The sequence below is a fragment of the Chlamydotis macqueenii genome, chromosome 5 (assembly GCF_036417535.1).
Source record: "Chlamydotis macqueenii isolate bChlMac1 chromosome 5, bChlMac1.mat, whole genome shotgun sequence".
Classification (NCBI taxonomy): Eukaryota; Metazoa; Chordata; class Aves; order Otidiformes; family Otididae; genus Chlamydotis; species Chlamydotis macqueenii.
In genome coordinates this window covers 15,846,547-15,870,538 of record NC_141560.1, presented here as the reverse complement: position 1 = coordinate 15,870,538, position 23,992 = coordinate 15,846,547, and the positions used below count along the sequence as shown (strand labels likewise).

Here is a 23,992-nt window from a genome sequence, read left to right as displayed (position 1 = left end):
GCTTGCTTGCATGTTCGGCTCTTCTAGTTTCTGTTCCAAAGTCCACGCAAGCAGCAGAAAAATAAATTAACTTTAAAGAAACAGAACCTGAAACAGTTCTATTGGGAAATTATTTAAGAAACAAATAATCAACTAAGATTCAGTGACATCAAAACTTTATTTTGAACTATCATGAACTATGTGATGAAAACTATATTTGAAAATATTACAGATTCATTTAAATTACTTGAACCTTTACTGTCTGCTATAGCAAATTATCTTGTAAGCTAGCCACCACATTTTGAATAAATCTGAACTCAGATATCTTTTTGCTATCAACGTACATGTCAATAAAAATGAGTGCATTTTAGTACACTCCTTATCACTTGGAAATAGAATTTACTATCTAAAAGCAAAAAAGAATCAAGTATTCTTATAGCCAAATTACTTCATAAACAAGCTGGTTGTTCCTAGAAAGCAGCAATTAGAGCACCCCAACTGAAATTTTAAAACTGAAACACCGTCTTCACATCAGGACTTGTTCCCACGTTATTGACCAAAAGTCTCCAGCTGGAAATCACATTAATATTGGTAGCAAAAGTACTATTTGATGTATATTAAAATTCAATCACAAAGATGATGGGTTACATTTTAATTTTTCTAAATAGCCCAGGTTCCAAGAGGTAAAGGGGTTACACTAATAGCCCCACGTATTTCTACGTATCTCTATAATCTATAAATACGTACAATGTTAGCTAAAATATCTACAACGTTAAGCAAAGTATCCACAAAAATGTATAAGATAATATGTAAAAATATAGTCATCCTGGTGATTCATAGAGAACAAGCTTACAATGACTAGGGGGGGGAAAAAAAAAAAAGAGCTGTTAGTACTTCCGTGACATCTGTTTTCGCAATCTGTCATACATGAAACAGTCACGTGCAGAGAACCTCAAACATGCCATTGTTTAAAAGCCAAAAAGAAAAATGCTGATCTACAAATGGGGAAGATAACGTAAGCATTGCTGTATATACATTTAATCACTGTGTACACATAATTAATTGTTTATTTAGTACTGGTCCATAACTGCTTTTACTTCAAAGTATTTACATTTTAAATAACGTCACTTTGACTAGTGAACACTGCCGTCACACCCACTAGAGGGCACAGTAATTCAATTAAAGCGAGACAGCCTTATTGCCTGCCGCAGAAAACAAGCTGCGGACACAGCCAGGAAAGAAGAAAACAAACAAGCAAACAACAAGAAAGCCCACACGAAAACACTGGTAACCTTGCGCATTTCTGCAAACATCAGTCTCCTGCCACTTCCAAACATATTTTCACACAAAAAAACTCAAAAAAGTATTATTTGAGAACATCACCTATTCATAAGTATTTTAAAATATACCCAACGTGGCCTAATGCCAGAACACAGTACAGTCAAAATGTGTTTTGGAAGTACTTTGTAAAGCAATAAGCCTGCGTACCTAGTTCATCTTCTGTGCCACGCAGAAAGTCAATGACTGACGCACAGCAGTCAAGGCTCCTCATGACAGTCACTTGACTGGCAGGTAGAATTCAGTAACATAGGTAATGAACCCAAGAAACTTTATGAAATAGTACAAACACGGACACAGACCTCTGGTTTACTACAGTAGACTGGAAGCATGCATACATGTGTGTGTATAGACACATAAACACACATACATATAAATAAATAAACACACATGCCAGGACTGAAAAAAAAGCCTCAGTTGGTTCAAAGTGTGACAGCCCACCTGCCAAGCAAACTCCAGCTTTCCATTTGCCAACAAATACTTCCACCATTGCAAGACTAGGGGACAATTTTTAGATATCTACATGGACTAAGCTCAGCATAACACTGTCAGTAAGAACTAAGATGCCTCCAAGATGAAGACAAAGCACAGACAGGGATTACTTTATGTTTTTACCATCTCAAGTGGTAGTAGTCAGTAAACATGCTCCTCAGTAACTACAGCAGCAGTTTCTAATAGTTTCTGCTACACCAGCTTCTCCTCAAAATATCAACAGCTATTGCCTTATTTTAGTTTTGTTTCCCTTCTCATAATTAAAAATAATGAAACCAAAGCATGGCTAGAAAAATATATCCTTAACAAATGCCCAGATTTGGTTTTTTTTTTTTTTTTTGGACCTCACATATCTCCCTGGACTAAATGCTAATCATGGCTGTAACTTTTTACATAAAGGAGGCTGGGTACTGAAAAGAAAGTGGGTGGCAGCCGGGGGCAGGGAATCAGTTGGTCCCTCGGAGGCAGCAGGAGCCGAGCGGGTGAAGCGTCGGCATCTCTTACCCATTTATCCAGAGGGACCTGCGTCAAGGAGCCGGTGCCCTGGTAGAGATCCAGGCTGAGCTGCTCCAGGCTGAGCTTCTCCTGCAAGAAGTGGCCCAGGTACCTCTGCAGCAGGTACCTGCAGGCCCTCTTCTTGATGGACTCCGAGAAAGGCCACGGCATGGCGGCTGCGCGTCGGGGGCCGCGGGTCCAGGCGGCGGGACGGGGCCGGGGCCGGGCCGGGGCTGGCCCCTCCGGCGGGCGATGAGAAGGAGGTGAGCGGGAGCCGTCGGGCCCAGCCTCGCCCCTCGGCGCGGGGTACCGCAGGGGCTTCCCGCCGCCCCTCACACCGCCGACGGGGCGGCACCGCCTCCCCTCAGGGCAAAGAGCCGCTGACAGGTAGCTCCATCCTCACTCGGACACCGCCGCCGCCGCCATCTTCTCGGCGGCCCGCGAGAGCGGAGGGGGCCGCCGCAGCCGCGCTGAGCAGCAGAACGGTGCGCGGAGCCGGGGAAGGGGCCGGCGGCCAGCGCAGCCCCCCGCGTCAGCTTTCCGGCGAGGGCAGCCAGGCCGATCCGCGCTGTTTGTCTCCTTCCCCCCCCCCCGCCCCGCCGAGGGCCGTCACCGGCAACCGTGACGTCCGCGCGGAAGTGGCGTCGCCGCCGGGAGGAGGCGGGGGCGGAAGCGGCGGCAGGAGGTGCGTGAGAGGGCGGCAGCGGCGGGGGAGGCCGCCTCTCTGGCGAGCGGCCCTGGGGGAAGCGGCGGGCTGGGCCTGGCCGCTCTCCGCCGGCAGGGCGGAGCGGTGGGCGTCGTTGTGTCCAGAGCCGCGTGGGGTCGGGCGGCGGGGCATCGCCCGGCGCCGGGACTGGTAGGTGGGCTGCCGGGAGAGGCGGGGCAGTGGCGCAGGTGCGAGCCGGGGCTGTTCTGCTGCCGTTCACTCGGAGTCATTCACCGCGGGTGGGCGGCTGCCCCGCGCCTGTTGTCTTCGGCTTCTGTGGCATTTGTTTGTAGGGGCAAGAGGGGGTTTGTCAGGAAGGGATGAATCTCGCCCTGCGAATGTCTCGTGTGGTGCCGGTCGGTGATTGCCAGCCCCCGCGTTCCCTCCTGCCAGCGGTGGTCGGCTGCCGGAGCACTCGGGGCAGCGTCCCACAGGGCCTTCGCTGCCGGCCCGGGGCAGGTTTCCCCGTGGGTGCGGGTCAGCTGGGGCCTCTCGGCGGCGCCGGTGGCCCAGAGGCAAACGTTGGAGCCGCGGTGGTGGCCCCCGCGGCGCCCGGGCCTTTTCGGTAACGGTTGCCTACAAAGGCCAGCTGTGTGTGCCTCTGAATTGTACTGTCAGTTGCGCAGAAACGCTGAACAAGAGAATTGTTCTTTAGTGACTGTAAACAAAAAGCTAACCTTAATATGCGTCTGATAACCCATTTAGTTCACAGGCTTTTCAGTCTTTCTTAAATTCACCAACAATAGGTTTTTCTTTTCTGCAGCTATTGATTTCAGTTTTTCGGCATTACTTGTCTTCCTACTGCATTCTGGGTCAGCAAAGTGCAGAATTAATTACTGCTGAATCATAACAGTGTCTTACACAACAGAATGTTACTTGCACAAGAAGCAGCAACTTCAGTGATACTGATACTGCTTCTGTGTGATAGTGTAGCCTTCCTAAGCAGTTGTTCTCAGAACCTTGGTTTTGATTTCTCTGGACTGTCATTTCATGCGTTACGGAAGTCACTGGGTCTCATATTTTCCTTTTTTTGGACAACATTCAACATGTTTGCTTACGATACATCGCTGATTTTACAGTGTTAGTATATATTGAGTGTAGTGGTATGATAAATCTTTAAAAAAGTATTTCCATGTGCAGAATGGAGACTGATTGCAATCCTATGGAGTTGCCCAATAATACGGGGTTTGAAGAGGATTCTGATTATAGAGACTTTGAAGGAACAGATGTGAAAGATATGAGACTAGAAGCCGAAGCTGTTGTGAATGATGTTCTGTTTGCTGTCAGCAACATGTTTGTCTCAAAAACCCTTCCCTGTGCAGAGGATGTGGCATATATCAATGTGGAAACCAGGGAAAGAAACAGATACTGCCTGGAGCTCACCGAAGCAGGACTGAGGGTAAACCAATTTGTTTTTAATTTCTTAAGCCTCTTTGTTTTGAACAATGATCGTGTTCAAAAGGTGCCTATAAAAGTACTTCAGTGACACCAAAACAGCATACATACCTCTCTTGTAATTTCATGAAATCATGTTTTACATGTTTTCTCCTAGAAAGTGGAACATTAACTAGTTAGTACCAACCAAGCAAAAAGGAACGTTGATGAAATAACAGGAATTTATTTGAGACACAAAACGATGATACCTGAAGCAGCAATTTGTTATAGGCATGTCAGTCTCTGTGCTTCTCGAGTACCCAGATAAGTCAGTAATACAGCATGTATACAACTCATTTTTGCACATTTTGTGCAAACACATAGATGTAAGACTTCTTTTCAAAGGTCATAATGATAGATTTTACTAATATTCTGAGTTTTGGACAAAAAGTATTCGAAACCGTGTAAATACTGTATTACCACTAAGCCCCATATTAAAAAAAAATCACAGTTTGTGACTTAAATCCAGTATCTTTTGTTCTTACAGCATTACTGTACTACCCTGACTGGCAAAGTTAAACGTTGTGATATCTGTTTCCTGTTGCAAGGTGATCCTAACCACAGAAATTTAACCAATGACTTCTTTGTTGCAGGTGGTAGCTTATGCTTTTGATCAGACTGATGACAGATTGCAAACTCCATACCATGAAACAGTCTACTCCTTATTGGACTCTCTCAGCCCTGCATATCGAGAGGTGTTTGGAAATGCATTACTACAAAGACTGGAAGCTTTGAAGAAAGAAAGTCAGTCATGATTTACCCAGAAGTGAGGATGGTTTAATGCTAGAAGGAATTCTTAGTAGGAGGCTCTGAGATCTTTCTTACAAACATAATGTCAAACATTTCTTGCATTAATATCTAATTCATGCTAGTACTACTCTATAACATTTTGCTACAGTGGATTTGCATACGTCACAATGCTATTAAAAAACACTTTGATAAATTGTAACATTATTAAACTTTTTTGTTTTCTTTTTGGTTGTAGGTGAGCAAGTAAGTTACTTCTTACAACATTCAAAAAATTTGGTCTCTTTTTCAAACTATTATTATCCAAAACTCAAAAAAATACAGAGAAATATATATATAACTATATTGGATGTTATATATACAAGTAGTAATTCTTTTTTGTGTGTATTTACTGATAATTTTCATATCTGCTTTTTAAAATAGAAGCTAACTACTTGCTCTGCTCAATTAATGAAAAATAACTGGGAAAGCTACTGTTCTGCAAAGAACAGAATCTCAGCTTGGTTTGCTATACATCAATCTGAAAATTCTCAGCTTCAGTAATAAAAAGATGGTTCTTGAACTGTTGAGTGTTGCTTATATACTGACAGTATCTGAGTTAAAAGCAAGGTTCAGTATTAATTGATCTGTCTTTGTCTATGGCGACCAGCAAACTCCAAATAATAAATGAGATGTACTGCAAATATTTGAATGTATTGTCTGAATCACAAATGAGTTAAGCACAGAATTAGGATGTAACAGGCTACATTTCCTAAAGATAATGTTATATATGCTATATATATATGTGTATCCTATACTGTAACTGTTTCAGAGGCTTGGAAGACATTTTAGCCTGTTTATTATTCTGAATGTGTGTTTACATGATGTACAGGATATACCCAAGAGTATTTTTGCTTCAGCCTTTTCTTTCTAGAATACAGTACTTTGGTACTCCCGTTTTTCACGGTTTCTCCCTCAATTGTACAGCATCCTCTCCTAATGAATACAAAGTAAGCACTGTAATGTTAATTGCATTGTATTGGTTTGAAACCAAAGGCTGTATGAAATTTGTTAAGACTAATACAAACTGGAAGATATAACTTGTATTTTCTACTTCAAAACTGGTACAAATCTCTTTCTAAATCTATTGTTCTGCTGTAACTTTTCAAGTATGTACTGAACGGTAGACTTTTTTAAAATTACAGTTGGTTAGAAATACCAGTACTGTTGAACTAACATTCTGTGACGTTCATACTTTTTGTATTCTTATATTATTCAATATTTGTGGATCTTTATTTAAATAATCCTACCATTATTCTGCCATGCTTTTGTGACAAGTACATGCAGTAGCTTTTTTAGGGATACATTGGTTCTCATGAAGTCACAGATTCCACTGACTTCAGTAGAGCTATATTGACTTCTACCTGCTAAGGATTAGTCACATAAATTGGAAAAACCCATTGAAATAGCTTCGAGGTAGTGATGTACAACTATGACTGACAAAACAACTGTAGTTAGCGCTTCTGTTTTCCAGAGCTTAATTTGGTGTTTATTATCTTTTTAGGTTGAAATTTCTGATATTAATAGTCTACCCTAGGGTATGCTTCCATGCTCTAAAAATTGTTCATAGGCTCTCTTTTGCACACAGGTCTGTGGCTCGTGGTTAGTCCTCTGTGAGGAGAATGTACTTTACCAAATTTGTATTTGAATATTTCCCCTTGCAATTAATTTACTTGTTCAATTTCAATGACTAAAGCATTAAATAAATGCACCAGTGTGTTGTTGTTTTCTTGAGTGGGGAGCTACAGGAAAAGAGTAAATGAACAACCAAAGTCATCATGTCCATAAAAAGAAATCTTTAATATAAAATAGTTAACAAGTATTTGAAAACCTTTGGCTGCAAAGTTGTATCTGCTGAAACTTTGTCATGAAAAAAACAAGGTAGGGACTTAGAAAGGAAGTGTTAGAAATACAAGTGGTGAAATGCCAAGGTAAATGTTATATGTCTAGGATTTTTTTTTTCTTAGACATCTTTAAAATTCTTTGTGTGGTGGATGACAAGTGCTCACCAAAGCTGCTCTGTCACTCCCCCTCCTCAACTGGGCAGGCAAGAGAAAAGAGAAGGAAAGGCTCATGGGTCGAGAAAAGGACAGGGGGAGATCCCTCAGCAATTACTGTCATGGGCAAAATAGACTCGACTTTGGGAAATGTTTAATTTATCCCCAATGAAATGAGAGTAGGATAATGAGAAATAAAAACTAAATTCTAAAACACATTCCCCTCGTCCTTTGTGGGCTTAACTTCACTTGTGATTTTTTCTGTACTTCCTCCCCAAAAGTGGCACAGTGGATTGTGAATGGGGGTTGTGGTCAGTTCATCACACGTTGTCTACTGCTCCTACTTTCTCGGAGGGAGGACTCCTCACACTCTTCCTCTGCTCCAGCATGGGGTCCCCTGCTTCTTCACTGACCTTGGTATCTGCAGAGTTGTTGCTCTCATGTATTGTCACTCCTCTCTCCTGGCTGTAGTTAATCTTGCACAGCAACTTTTTCCCCTTCTTAACCATGATATCCCAGAGGTGCTACTACCATCCCTGATTAGCTCAGCCTTGGCCAGCGGCAGGTCCCTCTTGGAGCCGGCTGGCATTGGCTCTGTCGGACACAGGAGAAGCTTCTAGCACCTTCTCACAGAAGCCATCCCTGGAGCTGCCCCGCTACCGAAACCTTGCCACACAAACCCAACACACTTTGTCGTTTTGCATGCTTATAAAGCTAAGCTGAAAAACAGGTGTTTTGTAGGTGTTACCAAAAGAAATGTTGTTTCTTGCAGCATACTGCAGTGTTAACTCAAAAATGAGAAAGCTATGTCGTTCCACAATGTCTGGGTTTACGAGTATGAAGAAAACACTTTCCAGTCTCTGTACCTTGGCATCGTTGCCTGCATGGAGGGAGCTTCTCTGAAGCACTGACAATGGAGAATTTCAGTAGGTCTCCTTTGGCTGTCATTTGTTTTAATTATCTGGACCCCTGAATGAGTGCTGCTTGGCCTAATGTAGCTGAATTACCTAAAAAGCCTCAAAGCCTGCCCTCTACCTGAAAGGATGGCTAATAACCTAATTAAAGCTATTTTTGTCTCAGTAGTACTACATACAGTTTGTCCTCTTTGGCGCCTAGAAGTGAGGAATAAAGTCCCTAACTTACTGGCTGCCGCTAGCCCTGTTTGTCCTAAGCTAGACGGAATTAGGTATAAAAAGAGCACACTGGTGCAGATTAAATAAATGCCTGTTTCTACTGACGCTGCCCCAACTCGAGGAGCTGCCTCTGACCCCCGCCCTGAGCAGCCAGGCCGCCGCGTCCCCCGCCGCCTGCCAGGGGAGGGCCGCCCCGCCCAGCTCGCTGCGCCCACTGCGCAGCCGCCGGTGCCGCCGTCGCGTAGCAACGGGCCGCGTCGCCGGCGCAGGCTGTGGCAATGGCGGCGGGGCCGGTGCAGAACCGGCGGGTCTTCCTCAATCACCTCGACTCCTACTGCGGCCGCAGCATCGGCGAGGTGACCGCGTGGGCCGGCCCGCAGCTGCTTGCCGCCGCAGCCGCCCCCCTCCCGCCCACCCCAGCCGGTCGCGGGGAGCGGTAGCCGAGCCCTGGGCCCGTACCGTGGCAGGGAGCCGTCGCTGGCCTCCAGGCAGCTCGGCCGGGCGGGAAACCAGCCGGGTGGCTGGGGTCACCTAAAATAGCTGCTGAGGAGAGGGACGGGGCGGGGGAGGGGGAGGGGGAGGGGGGGAGTGCAATAAGGCATTAAGCCAGGAAGGAGGAAAAAATGAGAGTTAGGAGCAGGAGGTGTGGATAAACCAGGTCGGGGGACCTCAGGCAATAGCTGATCACTGTGCAGAAAGAGGACATCTCTGTGAGGTAATGCCTGCCCGAGAGGAGCCGGGTGGCAGAGAAAAGGCACCTAGGGACTCACTAACACCTTCGCTTTGAGGTGCAGGGCACAAGTCAAGACAAAACATTACAGCTGAGGCTGAGGAGTCCCTAAAGTTTTCCTGTTCTGTTCTGAGCTACATTACCTACAACAGGATAAGGGCTAGTCAAGACTGTTAGTGTCTTCCCAAGATCATGAGAAGCTGTGCAGGATTCAATATATATTTGCATGCAGATGTGTGTCTTCTATATTGTAGTATTTATCCAGAGCTGTTGTTGGAGCATCGCTTGAAAGCATAGAAGAAGAGGAGGAGGAAGATGAAAATAGTTCAGCAGCTGAAGCTTCTAGTAGGCCAAATGAGGGAGTCTACCAAATAGTGGGTACCCTTTCTAACCCAAAAAGTACAAAGCCATATTTTGCAGAGGAAACATATGCAGTAAGTAAGAGTCTTATTTCAGGTTACCAGTAGACAGCATTAGAAATATTTCAAGTCATGTAAAATGACCTGCATTAATAAAATGGTCTTTTGTTGCTGAAGGAAGCTGTATGTGTATATTTTATTCCTTCTGCTTCCTGCACACTGCTGTCTCCTCCATGCTAGGTCTGATAACAGCAAATAGTAAAAGGAAGGAACTCAGACTCAAAATAGATTTTTTTAAAAAAGATAGTTACAGACAGGAAATAATTTCTCCTGATGATCCATAAGTCTGCTTTCTTTCTCCCTCAAAACACACTCCTCAAGTAGCTCTTTTGTCTCTGTCTTTTATCACCACTTTAAAGGTAGTGGTGCTGGAATCAAAGTTAGTGTCCTCCTTAACTGTTCACTGAAATCACAGTTTTTATTAGCAGCTAATTGTTCTGAATACCTACATATTTGCATAAAGATATGTCTAGAGTTTACTTAACTAAAAGAAGCCTGCTTTTAAGAATGTGATTGCTTATTGCTTGATTTCGTTTCTGAAACTAAAATTGCCTCTGTCTCAAATCTATTGCCCAGAATCTATTCAAACATATGAAAAAGTTTATTTAAACATCTGTACAGCTGAGCTGTTCAATCAGAAAATTATGGCTGGTAGCATTTAATCTTAATTACTATTCTTGCCCAAAGTGTTTGTTGGACTTGCTCAAGTGATGCAGGCAATCTGCATTAAATTAAATGACAGGATGTTATTTTGCAAGAAAACAGACACTTTTAAATGTCTTCTCCATTCTGCCAGTTGATCCTTGTTTAAAATACCTATGAAAGTCATAGATACTTTTTGATACTCACATTTGCACTGAAAACAGGAATCCTAAAATACCAATTAAAAATATAAATCTTTTTGAACTATAATAATGTGTACTGTAAACTAGAAGTTTCAACATTTAATTTACGTTTCATCACCTTACTTGTATGTGACATAAAGTTCTGTATCAGTCTTATGAATTATTCTAACATCCTAGTGTTAGAAAACTACATTCTATCAATAAGCTAGACTTGGAAAGAAAAGGAATTTTGGAGATATTTTTATTCTTTAAAAAAAAAATAGATTCTAACTGTTTTTTTTTTCCCCCAGGTCTCTTCTCAAAAAGAGCTCTTAAGTCACTTGCTTGAGTGTGAGATTATTTTATATAATATCACGGAGGATGTAAATCAAATTGAGGAAGCAACATGGGCTGCTTCTGGTTAGTAGACATATCAACTTAACAGAAAATTGGTTGCTATACAGCCATCAAAATTTATCATATGTATAATGAAATTATCTGGGATTTATACTTTACTGTAATATAAAACTGCGTTCCTTGATGAAGAAATGCTGTGTGAATTGTTCAATTAATTAGCAAAGGACCATGGAACCCACTCCAGTATTCATAAGCTAGAGAAGCTGTCATGGAATGGTCCAACACTTGAAATGACATATCTGTGTAGGCAGTTATTTCCCTAAATAACTATCAACCATCGTCTTATCTATTTGCATTGAGAGGTGGGTAGAAAATTTGCTCCTGTGATATTCAAATAATGTTTCACTATTTTATACAATATTTAAAATATATTTTTACTTCAAAGTCCAATTAAAAATACTGTTAACAGTCTTTCTGAAACTTTCTCCAGGTTGTTATATCCAAATTCTAATGAGCACCTGGAATCTTTTTATGGTGACAGTGCAACGTTGTTCTTTATATGATAAACTAAGTTATGCTTTCCTGTTTATAGCATAAATACCTGGATAACATCATAAGTTTTAGAGGACTTAACAAAACATAACCCACAATTAATTATTTTGCTCTAAATTGAAATAAGGAAGCTTTACTTGAATTCTGTAGATTTTCTGTTTCAATCACAAAAAAGCCACACTTCTATTTTCTTTCAGTATCTGAGCAGTCAATAAAGATGTATCATTTCCTAATATAGATTGTTTCTTTTTTCCCTATGTTACATAGCTCTATAGATATTATGTTGATTCCCAATTATTTGATTCTTTATTATTATTATTTATCTATTGGTTTTCTTTCCTGATTTTTATCTTTATTTTATACCAACCCAAATAAAGAGTATTTGCTTAAAAATACATATCACATAAAATATTATAGTTTAAATGTCTATACAGGACCTTTATATAAAAGCAAAAATACATTTTGAGTAATAGAGTTTATGATAAATTAAATAATTTGTTTTCATTTGACAGCCTTACATACAGAAATAGAGCATTTTGCAGCACCAAAGTTATTCATCCTCATTTCAACAATAATGAGTTGGGCAAAAAGCAAACCCCCTGACCCTGTAAGTAACATGAAAACACTTTTTGTTTTTAAAACTTAATACTTTCATTTAATGGAAAATATTTATTACGTTTAATTAAACAAAGTATTTCAGTATGTACTTCAACAATAGCTAATAAAGTTGGTGTCAGCAAGTGTGTTTTTACTCATGATCATTTCACCATGAACCACTACTTACTGCCAAAATTGTTAAATTTATTGCACTCGACTGAGAAGTTTAGGCATTGGGCTGCAATGATACAGGCAGGCATAAGGGACTACGTGGACAAGAAATAAGACCTATGCTAACCACAATAAGCGCTGTCCTTCAGTCATAAAAAATCCCATATTTACTATATTTTTCATTAAATACATATTTAAATTAATGTATAGACAGATAAATAGATACATCTTTATATCTATATATGTTAAATATTGTCAGAAACCATGTGGGATGCTTTGTAGCATGTTATTGCAGTTCTCAAATTTAATCTTAGAGAAACAGTGCACATTAATGTTATCTGTAGCAGTTCTCAGAGTTTTTTGAGCTTATGTAATGCTATATATAATAAAAATTCATGTTTTTTAAATGTAAAAAGTAATTTAAAATATTTTGCTGTGAAAATTGAAATTGAAGTATTGACATTTTCAAAATGTTGAATCTAAAGTATCAGAATCAGAAGTTTCAAGAATTTCAAATGAAAACAAAGTCAAAAAAGATTTTAAAAATATTTTTAAGAACTTAATTTATTTATCTGGGCCTTTAAAAATTGTTCTGTTTTAAGACGTGTATAACAGTCATATTTTTTTCTTTGTAGGAAGATCCTGAGATTCCTTTTACTGATGAAGATTATCGCACAAGAAAATCTCATCCTAGCTTTACAGATCACCTAGATGCTGAAAAACTCATTATCAAACTTGGAAAAACTGTATGTAAAGAACTTTTTTTTATAAAAATAGGTTGTTTGGTCTTCTTACTTAGAGCATTATCTTAGTAATGGAAATTACCAACAATTTGAATAAATTTTCGGAGTATATTATCCTCTTGATAAATATGAATAACATAAATTGGTAATAAAATATGAAGTATAGAGAAGACTTTTGAAACACAAGTGTCTGCATAATACTAATCCCAAATTCTGTCTTTTTTCCTTAGGTAGTGAGTAAATTGTGCTTATCTCATTTAACAAATACGTTGTTTCATTGGTTGTATTAGAGAGAATTGAAGCTGAGGCCTCTGTGGGGAAAGAATGTGGAGGAAAGGGATCTTAGTGTAGCTTTAAAGCAAAGCAGCATCTTTAAATACTAGCAAGCTATGTTAATATTATGTTTCATTTAAATACTTAGAAGATGTTCTGGCCACACCTGGCATATTCCTGGATAGTTCGTGCTCTCGGAGCAGGCTTTTTGACTTATAACCATGGCCATAGAGCTAACTCAGAACAACTAGAATACATGTTATCACTTTATATGTGTTTGAAAATAGCTTCCTTCAGCTTTGTTTGTTTTGACCTGATTGGACTATTGCTCTTACTACAGAACAGACCATGCCTCTCTCTGTATTTAAGAGCTGTTATTAAATAAATGCTAACACTGGCTTAGATTGTTCTTCGCAACTCAGGAAAATTGACGCTGTCGTCATTAGAGATGGAGTGCTGTGGAGGTTAGGAAAGAGAACTGGAAGACAATGAAATACACTGTATGATGAAGGTGTCATTTGGTCATTCTCTTTGTGCATTAGCAGTCTCCCATAATAAATATAATTTAGTGTCCCTTCCAGAAATTTATCTGGATAATTATAGAGGGTGGAAAAAACCTTTACTCCAACTTGAGTATACACTTGTCACCTTATGCCCTCCTGAGAAAATAGCACTAGAAATTATATTGTATTCAAACATGGGTTTAATAGTACAGAATGCCAGTAAAATTTGGTTTATTGCTTGAAAAATCAGTGGTAAATTGTTCTTACATTTACTGTGCTAACATGGAGTTATAAGACTATGGAATAACTTTCATACTTGTGATGTTAGAAACATGAAGATTGTAAACACTGTCCACTAAAGCTCTCAATAACTTCTGCCACCAGTAACACCCAGATGAACTATTGACTCAATTTTTTTAACTAGTCCAAAGCACTGAGTCACTACGTAACAAAGGTATTAATATAATTAGCTTCTAAATGTTTGCCAGGATGAATGTCTGTTGAGAAGACAGTGGAACAATATGTAGCAGTATACAATAAAGCAACTTGAATATACACCTCTTGTAGGCCTTTCAAAAGGAGCCCTTCGCCTCCAGAACTCCAGGGGCAGCATCAATGAATATCATTGCCCCTGTTTAGCTTCTGTCAGCGCTTTGGAATAGGAAGGCTGCAAAGCATCTGCTGTTCCCAGCAGATCAACATTAGATTCCTGTGATGGCTAGAGACTTCTGGATTACAGTTCTTACTCATTTCTAAATTCAGTGGCATCTGGGGAACATGCCATCTGTGAAAGAGATTAGTGTTACCACTCGCCTGCAAAAAGCTCAGCAGGAGATACCAGGATTCAGCAACTGTGTCAGTCACATACAGAAGATCTTGCACCTGAAAACAGAAGGATTTCTTAGCCTTGATATCTGTTCAGAGTGCAATTTAATGGCTATTGTTGCTCAAAGCAAGTTTTCACCCCTCTGAGCTACTGTATCTCCCACCTATATTTTGCTTAAAATTCAGCAAGAGTTGTGAGCTAGAAGATTTTTTCTTTTTTTTTTAACCTTTGCTTTTGTGGCAGAGCATTTGAGCTGTGGAGCTTTTCTCAGAGAGAAGTCGCAGACTCTGGGGTCCTGCCAAATTCCGAATCCTTGGAGAAACATCTGCCTACCACAGACAGAAGAGCTCTTCATCTCCCAGCTCTGTTCTGAGTGGCATCACAGTTTCTGAATCCATTAATTTAGACCTGTTTCCCACTTCAAGCAATTTATTAGAACAGAACAAACAAATGTAAAAGAATCAAAGCCTTGAACTGAGGCTAGAATGTGACATCTAGTGGATTTAATGAATATTACACAGGAACTTGGAGGTTTTTACTAGTGAGTAAACACAGTGTGTAACTGGAGGTTGCTTAATAATTGCCTTATTTTTCAAATTAAGTCTGTCCAGGTCACTCCAAGTAGTACCTTCTCACATGTGTGACTTGTGACGCTAAACAGATATTTTTAGAGGACTTGAAATTCTTTCAGAGGTTTGTATTTCAGTGAAGTATAGCACTCAGTGACAAACTCTGGTTTGTCTCCACAAGTGGCTACTGCAGAAGCTACTGCAAGGTAAATGGAAGAAAATCCTATGTATTACATTCTTCTTAAGGGAGATGAGAAGCAGCACCTTCTATGCTTTCACAAAAGGCAGATTTCTCCTGCTGGGAGACAGAAATTACAGCATGTCTTCTCCTGGGGCATGTTTGCAGTATGTCCAGAGCAATCCTGGAAGCTACTGCTCTTAGGTACAAACATTTTCTATCATGCTACTACCCTGCCTGGGGGTAGCGAGGCCCTACAGAGGGATCTGGACAGGCTGGAGAGCTGGGCTGAAGCCAATGGGATGAGGTTCAACAAGACCAAATGCCGAGTCCTGCACTTCGGCCACAACAACCCCAGGCAGCACTATAGGCTTGGGGCGGAGTGGCTGGAGGACTGTGTGGAGGAAACGGACCTGGGGGTACTGATTGATGCTCGGCTGAGCATGAGCCGACAGTGTGCCCGGGTGGCCAAGAAGGCCAACGGCATCCTGGCTTGCATCAAAAACAGTGTTACTAGCAGGAACAGGGAGGTAATTGTCCCCCTGTACTCGGCACTGGTGAGGCCGCACCTCGAGTACTGTGTTCAGTTTTGGGCCTCTCACTGCAAGAAAGACATTGAGGCCCTGGAACGCGTTCAGAGGAGGGCTACGAAGCTGGTGAGGGGTCTGGAGCACAGGCCTTATGAGGAGCGGCTGAGGGAGCTGGGATTGTTCAGTCTGGAGAAGAGGAGGCTCAGGGGAGACCTTATAGCTCTCTATAACTTCCTGAAGGGCGGTTGTAGTGAGCTAGGGGTCGGCCTTTTCTCTCGTGTAGACAGTGATAGAACTAGAGGCAATGGTTTCAAGCTGCGCCAGGGGAGATTCAGGCTGGACATTAGGAAATATTACTTCTCGGAAAGGGTAGTCAGGCACTGGAATGCACTGCCCAGGGAGGTGGTGGAGTCACCGACCATGGGGGTGTTCAAGAAACGTTTGGATGTTGTGTTGAGGGATATGATTTAGCTGAGAAGTATTGGTGATGGTTGGACTGGATGATCTTTTAGGTCTTTTCCAATCTTGATAATTCTGTGATTCTGTGAAGCAAACTAAGTGTGGAAGATCTTATGCTATCTATCATGTCTTCTAACTGTAATGTTTCTTGTGATTACTAACAAGCTGTTGCATTCAACTGTTTCTTATGTAATCAAGGACTGGCTAATGGTGTTCTTAGTTTTATGTTTCAGAAATATTATAAAGACGATAACAAAAGATGCATTTTTTCACCAAAAAAAAAAAGTAGATCCCAAATCTGGGCATTTATTCCCTCTGCTGGTAAATGCAGATTCTTTTATATAGTGTTATGTAGATATATAATAACTAGGATCTTTACAACATGAAAATTATTTAACAATTTTCTGTCACTTTCAAAATTTCAAAGTGACTGGTCCTAATTTAAAAGATTTTCTTTGAAGTTTTTCTCCTTAAGAGGATTTAGAAATCTTTTTTTTTTTCTCTGTATAAGTCCTCAACACTGATGCAAGCAGTAACATTTTACATAAACAGACAGGCCGGACAGGCAAATTTATGATATTATGCAATAATATGATAAAAAAAATGTGGGTTGATCGTGATGCGTGATTAGGAAAACACTTAGATAGTTCATGGATTTAAAATATTTTAAAAATTATATATCAAAAGGAAAGTAAAGCAATTGTAAAATCATTGATACAGCCTTTCCCAATTCTTTAGGCAGTCAAATGCAAATATAATGCAATTTAAAAATAGCTTCAATGAATATCAGGGTTATTTTTTGTGGAAATAACTCTTGTTTCAACTTTCTATCCTGTTCACTTCATTGATCTACATGACTTACTTCCATTTGTTTAACTCTTACAATTTTTTTTAGAGTTTCAGTTCAAAGGCAACAGGTCAATTCTGATTCAGCAACACTTTTTTTTTTAAGGAAATATTAGCAATATGACTTGTGAAACTACAGGATATAAACTTCAAGTGATATAATTTACACACTTTTTACATTTAGTACACAAGTACTCAAGTTTCAGGGTAAGCCAGTATCCCATTTACAGTACAATATTTTTATTAAAACTTTCTTATTGATTTTACTTCACAGAACAAACATAAATTTTCAACTTATGTTGTTGCCTCAGGACATCAATATGGAGCTGGGGAAGGCATCTTGCACTACTTTTTTAAGGTATTTTTGAAGGTTAATTTAATATCTAGGAGCAAACCACACTGGAATTGAATGCATTTTTAGTAGCTTTGGTATCATATGCTTAATAGTTTTGTGAACAAAACTGATTATTTGATCCCTTTGAAATGTTTTAGCTGCAGTGGAAGTATTTTCCACTTTTTTGGCTCTGTATGTTTTTTAGTTTTTTTCCATAGTTTTTGAACAGTATCTCCATATCTACTTTACAGTAAGAACATGTCTGTCATATCAATGGAATCAGGAACAATGTCTTTCTTATCAACATTATAATATATCTTTTTTCCAAGCATTTCTTTTATTTGCTATACAAAATAACATTTGTCAAGATCAAAGAATATTCTTAATGAAAAAAAAAAGTTTCTTGGTTTTTGTAGGCTCCTAGTCAGTATTTCTTAAGAACTGTTTCCTTTACTGCAGCTCCATTAATCATTCAATAAACTGACATTAAAATCCCGAGTATATAGATTTACCTAGTAAACAAATGCTCCTTTTTTAGCTCTAGTTAAAAGTAACCTTTTTCTCCTTGCTTCATTCTCCGTTTGTACTTTCAGACAGGTTGGCTTAGTGAGACTCCTGCAATGCCTGTTTTTGGAGATGGAAACAATTTTATTCCAACCATTCATGTTCTTGATTTAGCAGCGTAAGTAAAAAAAAAAAAATTCCCCTGAACAATAATTGATACCTAGCTAGGTAACAAATCCAAATCTACTAGTGAGTACTGAGGCTTTTAAATTAGGGTGAGTAGGTTTAAGAACACTGTCCCTTCTTACTAAGCCAACTGTTTAGTACTAGATATGCCTTCTGGTAACCTTATCTGACTGTTGCACTGGTGCTACGCTTTTAAGAAGTTACTAGCAATGCTCTAGAGTGTGATACCCATTAACTGGCACAGAACTGGAAATGGATCGTGCACTCCACAGCAGGCTAAATTTATATCTCCTACAGATTTTGCTTTTTATCCTTTGAATTTCTTTCCAAATAAAATCTCTAGCTGTGCTTCTTTATTAAGGAAAATATATATGAAAATGTCATGCTCTGGAAAGTTCTGCGAGATCTTACAAACTCTTTGTCCTGTTTCTGAAATGCATTTAACAATGAAAGCCCAGTATGCTTCTCTAACTACTGGCCCTGACTGTACTTGCTATGTTTCAGAGTGTTACAAAACATAGCAGAACGCAGGCCAAAGTCTTACTATATACTTGCAGTAGATGCATCTATGCACACTCTTCAAGAATTAATAAAGGTAAGAGATTTGATTATTTTTTTTTCAGATATCTTTAAGGTTTTAAAAACTATACATTATACTGAAGTAGAAGTTCCTACATCTTCCTGAATTATCTTGTGTAGTAAAATTTACAGTTATGTCCAGATGAAGAAAATAGAATAGAAATTATCATGAAATCTGGCAGGGTAAGTGAAAAGAACACTTGAAGACCAAGTATCAGGAAAGACTCAAAATGAATACCCTTTTTCCCAACACTTAAAGAACAAAAAGCCTTCCAGAAAATCTATAAGGCAAATTGATGATTATGATGTCAAAGGAGCACTTAGAGAAGACAACGCCATAGCAGAGATGCTTTGCATTAGTGGGCATGGGTAGGAATTTGGAAGTATCTTATTGCTTCAGGTTGTCTTTGTGGATAACTTGTTAGAGAATCTGTATAAAAGTAAAGTAACTCCAGAAAAAGGTTATAGAATGAACTGACAAAATGAACACTAAGAAACCACCAGAGTTGTTATATATTCACTGAAGAGGTCTAAAATAGCTCAAGGATGAAATAACGTTGAATTGCTAATTCACACATACAACCTGCTGTTTAGCACTGTCCTGGCACTTGAAGGCTGGAGGTTGATAAATGTGAAGCCAATGTAATTCTTGAAATGTTTTAGGAATGACAGGCCATCATGCCTAATACTGCTGGCTAATAATCAGGTACATTACTAGAAGTTATAATAAATTCATTAAAGGACACCCAGATACATCTATTTGGGAAGAGTTAATGTGACTTTTGTTAAATACTTTCAAAGAAATACTTTCCAAAAAAGTACTTTCAAATACTTCGGAAAGATCCTGACGTTCTTCAATATGACCAGCAAATGTGGGTAAGGGTGAGCAAGATGACATAATCTACTTGAAGTTCCCAAAGGCTCTCAAAGAAGTCCTTCACCAAAAGCTGTTGAGAAGCAGCTAGGCGCCCTAAGAAAAGTGGTTGAGTCCCTTCATGGGTATGTGATTGTTTAGAAATGGGAAAAAGAGGGCAGGAATAAGTGGACAGTTCTTGTAGAGACCAGCAGTTGCCAGCGGAGGGAATGTTGGAGAGCGCGCTGTGGAGAGCTATCTTGGCAGGCAGCTGTTCCAGCCCAGGGGGAGACTGGAAAGGTACATGAGAGAGAAATACCTTGAGAATTATGTAAATATGCATCAGCTATTTCTAGTTCACAAAGCCTCTGAGCTGAAAATAGTTGAAAATTAGAATATCTGGAAGGAGTATCATATATGCTTTTCCTATTCTTACTTTCATTTAGGTGTCCGCTAATTACATAGTTGGAGGCAGAATGCTGGGATTTATGTAGATTTGATCTGATGCTCTATCTAAATTTTTATGATTTTATGGAATCTGCTGGGGGTTTAAATCTATTTTAAAGGGCTGTAGGAGTAATTAGCAACTTCTGTCTAACAGTGAAATGGAAATAGTAATATGGAGAGTTATTGGTGGGATTGATCTGAAAACCCTTCCTGATTGGTAACAGAATTAAATACTTCAAGAACCTGAAGTGAAAGTGCTGAGAAATAAAATAGATCTCCAAATAGATCTTAAGCAGTAGGAAGTTGTACATAGATTTAAGAGCTTCAGAACAGTTTTCTGTGGTTTTGGGTCAGTTGGTTGTTGTCTGATTTATTTTTTTTTTTTTTTGCAAGTACTAAAGAGGAAGTGACACATAGCACAACAAAAATGCTTAATACTCACATTAAAGTTAGTATACTTGTTCTTTGATCTGTCTATTTCAAATCAGTATACTGATTTTTCAGGTATAGTGTAAGATAAAATTTAAAGCATATATTTTACCTGCAGAAATCTTGTTCAATTTTTTTCTAAGAATCTGATTTGATAAGTGTATTTATTTATTTTTTTTCTTGATAGTGTATCAGTAAAAATGTTGGACCAGGAAAAATTGAGAAGATTCCAAAAGAAAATGCATTCCTGAGCAATGAGTTAACAGTTAGTACTTTTTTTCCCTTTTTTTACTTAAGGAAAGGATGTAAATTCAAAAGTATAATATCATTGAATATAGAATTTCTTTTTTTTTTATTTCACTGAAAAAAAAAAATCCCTAAAACATGCATGAAAATATGTACTGTGAGTTTAAATTTAGAAAATAAACAAACTAAAATTTAGCCATAGTAGAACAGACTATTTTGAGGAGTTCAGCCTGATTTGCAAAAGCAGTGAAGTACTGATGTCACTGCTGCACTGAGCATACTGGAGTGCTCTAACAAAACCTACACAAAATTGTAAAAATAACCAAAAAAAAAGTTAATAATGAGGTGCTACTAAGGCTAATGAACACAGCATACATAAATTATGTTGTATTCATCTATTTATCTGGAATAAACTGTTCATAGGAGAAATAAACAAATGACAACCCTGGTAGTTGATAAATTTATGAAAAAAGTTATTCCCTGCAATAATATGAAACCTTTTTATTGTACAGAATAATTGTTTAACTGTTCATGTTCTAAAAGTTCATGGGAATACTCAAATACAAATAGATCTTATTTAAAATGTTTATTTTTAAAAAAGCTTAAAATGTCTGTTTTGCTTTGTGTGCAAACCTTCTTTCCCTATGCTTTAATTCTTTATGTTCTCACCCCTCCATTCTAGTCTCTAGTTTAAGCTAACAGTGTTCTTTTAATATGCATAGCTTAAGTCTGTAAAATAAATATAGCTTTGCTCCCTCAGCAAATGCATTTGGAAATGTTGCTTGTGAACCTGCGAATGGAATCTGCATTTCTGAAAGAGACTTTCGACATTAAATGGGTTGCTCAGGCAGGACTGGTGGAGAACATTGAACAAATCGTCAAAGAATACAAGCAAAGTCGAGGATTACTGGTAATGGTTTGGTATACACTATTTTAAAGGGCTTCTTTCTTTTTTTTCTCAATACAAGTGGTTATATAAATTTATTTAAGTAAAAATACATGGAAGGCTGATACAGATGCAAAATAAGTGAACATAAAATTTGAAAATTTAATTGAAGAAGTTAAAAAGAGAATATTAATTAAAAATAATCATTAAGTTCTATTTCTTTTATGCTTAAAAGTGAAACCCTTTAAATGCAAATAAGCTTTCTGATAGAGAAGCTGCTGTTCTGAAACTAGTTTCTGTATGCAATATATGGCATTCTTGATATATTTTGCTTCAAGAACACAATAAATGTATCTTTTATTTAAGCTTTTTTGTAATAGTCAGTAGTTAAGGTGAGTATTTTGTGTCCTTTGTTATATTTAGTGAGCCAGGATATTCAATTGCAACATAGCTTTAATTTTACCCTGCTCTATTGTGTAATGTACTGAGCAACTTTGCTGTTTCCTATGTTAGCTTAAGATTTGGAACTTCTGTATTCTGATGTTTAGGGAAGTAGTTATTGAAAGGTATAGAAAAATGCTTGCATACATTCAAGTATTGATTGGTATGATAAAGCTGTTCAGCATTTCTAAATCTTCTTCAAACTTTGAACAAGAGTTCAGGAGATATAAAACAAAATACAACTACTATCACTCGAGGTTGTTTGTTAAAAGTCCCTGCGTACCTCTGAAAGATTATCAGATCTGCGTTTGGGTTAAACTACTGTATCTGAGTACGTATGCATGTAATTAAAAAAATTCAGTACAAAATATAGACATAACTGGCCACCGGGAGAGAGAAGGATAGCTAGACCTCTGTCCCTGTCATTACTCTGTTAAATTTGCAGAGTTTGCACTGTCAGATTTACTGAATTAGGATAGGAAGTTAATGATGTATGATTCTGAGTTTGTTGTGTAATATATTTAATAAATGTATATTGCAATCTTAATTACACTTATTCACCCATGCGCTAGGTAGGCTGAAATAAGAAATCAATAATATCTTAAGATTGTGATAGATATGAAATTTTTGAGGTCAAAATAACCATTGCAATGACAGCAATTCTACCTCAGTTGGGAAATAGAGCTATTGCATGTGTGTGGCGGAATATCTGGTACCTCATTCAAAAATTCACTGCATCCTATTTATGGGGTTGTGTTCTGTCTCTTGATCATTCAGACACTAATAGTACCACCATAAGTTGGTCTGTGAGTCCACTAAATAGAAGCATGCTTTTTCTCCAGTAGTGAAGTTGTACATTTAAAGTAAGTAACTGTGTTAGTCAAAACCTGTGGATGATATAGGAGATATTCAGTGAGAAAATATATACTTGGTGTGAATGAAACTAAAATATATTTTCATTTTTAATTATAATAATTGTTATTTCCTATTAGTTATAGTAAAAAGATTGTTCCTTTTGCATAAAAACATCCATATTGTTTGAATGATGTTACACTTTTATCTTTTTTTTCCAGCCTCTCAAAGTTTACATTCATGGTCCTCCTGGGGTTGGCAAATCTACCATTGCTGAAGAGCTCTGCAAACACTACAAGCTACATCACATTAAGACAAATGATGTGATTTCTGAAACAATAGCAAATCTGGTGTGTTGCTATTTTCTAATATTGCTATTATTTTAATTTATGTGATTTTAAAATGTATGGCATAGTTTAAACATTAGTTATAATTCCTTTATTTTAGAATGAACATATCTTTTGACATGCTGATAATCTCTGGGGGTTGCACTGAGCTCTTTTTAGAGATTGAGGGTTGCTCAGTATCTCACTGTCCAGGAGCATATGTGAAATGAATATTGGGTGGGGTTTTTTTCCCTTTTTATTATATCTATGTATAAAATAACTTTGGCTATGGAATTTCTGAGCCTATTCATATTGCTGATCTTTTCTTCAGGAGAAAGTTGTGGCTCCTAAAGAACTGGACCCTGACAAAGTGGAAGAAGAGGGAGAAGAGGGAGAAGAGGATGATGAGGAGGACAGTAAAAATATAGAAGCAGCACATGAGTTATTAGCTGGAATAAAAGAAAGCATGGAGCAGAATGCAGGTAGGAAATACAAAGTACTCAGATAGAATTTAGGTAATGAGTGCAACCCTATGCAAATTGAAAATCAGGAAATAAATATGTGCTTTAGAATTTTTACATCCTACTAAAAGCAAGAATCATGTCCTGTCCATTTGCATGTACCTTATTTAAAAATCAAATAGTGTTTTACATTATATACCTTGCGTATTAAAAGAGATGTATTTTTAAAATACCGTGGTGCTTTTTCAATTTTAGAAGTTCCTTCTTTCTACTTTTTTATATATTTTATATAATTCTTTTTACCTTGTAAGTTGATATATAAGTAACAACAGTATATTCAGAAGCATTAGATTCTTGGCCAGATTTTTTTTTATAACATCAAGTTTTCTTCTCAGAATAGTGATCATAATTTATCTAATATAAGGTGTTAGTGAAGTGTACCCTTATCAAATTTGCAAAGAAGAAAAGTATTCTAGTAAAAAGAAAAAAAAAATAGTGCACTGTCATATGA

At 38.4% G+C, this 23,992-nt stretch overlaps 3 protein-coding genes across 6 annotated transcripts in view; 2 read left to right on the top strand and 1 right to left on the bottom strand.

Moving 5' to 3' along the window:
• Nucleotides 1-2,522, bottom strand: part of ATG2B (autophagy related 2B) — a 49,182-nt gene extending 46,660 nt beyond the window's left edge. Inside the window, exon 1 of the mRNA XM_010116949.2 lies at nucleotides 2,314-2,522. Within this exon, the coding sequence (XP_010115251.2) occupies nucleotides 2,314-2,475 (162 nt within the window). The 5' untranslated portion in view covers nucleotides 2,476-2,522. The remainder of the gene's footprint in view (nucleotides 1-2,313) is intronic.
• A 22-nt stretch (nucleotides 2,523-2,544) lies between these two features.
• Nucleotides 2,545-6,953, top strand: GSKIP (GSK3B interacting protein). 4 transcript variants are annotated; one of them, XM_086750083.1, is made up of 3 exons: nucleotides 2,545-2,989; nucleotides 4,151-4,409; nucleotides 5,038-6,953. In XM_086750083.1, exons 2-3 carry the CDS (start codon nucleotides 4,152-4,154, stop codon nucleotides 5,197-5,199), a joined length of 420 nt encoding a protein of 139 aa, XP_086606209.1. In that variant the 5' UTR covers nucleotides 2,545-2,989; nucleotide 4,151; the 3' UTR covers nucleotides 5,200-6,953. The 4 variants fall into 4 exon arrangements, with proteins under 4 accessions (XP_086606209.1, XP_086606208.1, XP_086606211.1 ...); XM_086750082.1 differs by lacking the exon at nucleotides 2,545-2,989 and adding an exon at nucleotides 3,021-3,160; XM_086750085.1 differs by lacking the exon at nucleotides 2,545-2,989 and adding an exon at nucleotides 3,022-3,160 and having other exon boundaries at nucleotides 4,136-4,409.
• Nucleotides 6,954-8,638: 1,685 nt separating this feature from the next.
• The window catches only part of AK7 (adenylate kinase 7), a 28,064-nt gene continuing 12,710 nt past the window's right edge, over nucleotides 8,639-23,992 (top strand). The window contains exons 1-12 of the mRNA XM_086748893.1: nucleotides 8,639-8,716; nucleotides 9,345-9,524; nucleotides 10,645-10,753; nucleotides 11,755-11,849; nucleotides 12,646-12,756; nucleotides 17,212-17,295; nucleotides 17,865-17,953; nucleotides 18,466-18,556; nucleotides 20,457-20,534; nucleotides 21,276-21,425; nucleotides 22,916-23,044; nucleotides 23,352-23,502. Of these exons, the coding sequence (XP_086605019.1) occupies nucleotides 8,639-8,716; nucleotides 9,345-9,524; nucleotides 10,645-10,753; nucleotides 11,755-11,849; nucleotides 12,646-12,756; nucleotides 17,212-17,295; nucleotides 17,865-17,953; nucleotides 18,466-18,556; nucleotides 20,457-20,534; nucleotides 21,276-21,425; nucleotides 22,916-23,044; nucleotides 23,352-23,502 (1,345 nt within the window). The remainder of the gene's footprint in view (nucleotides 8,717-9,344; nucleotides 9,525-10,644; nucleotides 10,754-11,754; nucleotides 11,850-12,645; nucleotides 12,757-17,211; nucleotides 17,296-17,864; nucleotides 17,954-18,465; nucleotides 18,557-20,456; nucleotides 20,535-21,275; nucleotides 21,426-22,915; nucleotides 23,045-23,351; nucleotides 23,503-23,992) is intronic.

Coding starts and splice junctions, on each gene's coding strand:
- GSKIP (XM_086750081.1), top strand. CDS start 3,331: ATGAATCTCGCCCTGCGAATGTCTCGTGTGGTGCCGGTCGGTGATTGC. Junction 3,576..4,150: donor GCGGCGCCCGGGCCTTTTCG/GTAACGGTTGCC, acceptor TTCCATGTGCAG/AATGGAGACTGATTGCAATC. Junction 4,410..5,037: donor TCACCGAAGCAGGACTGAGG/GTAAACCAATTT, acceptor TCTTTGTTGCAG/GTGGTAGCTTATGCTTTTGA.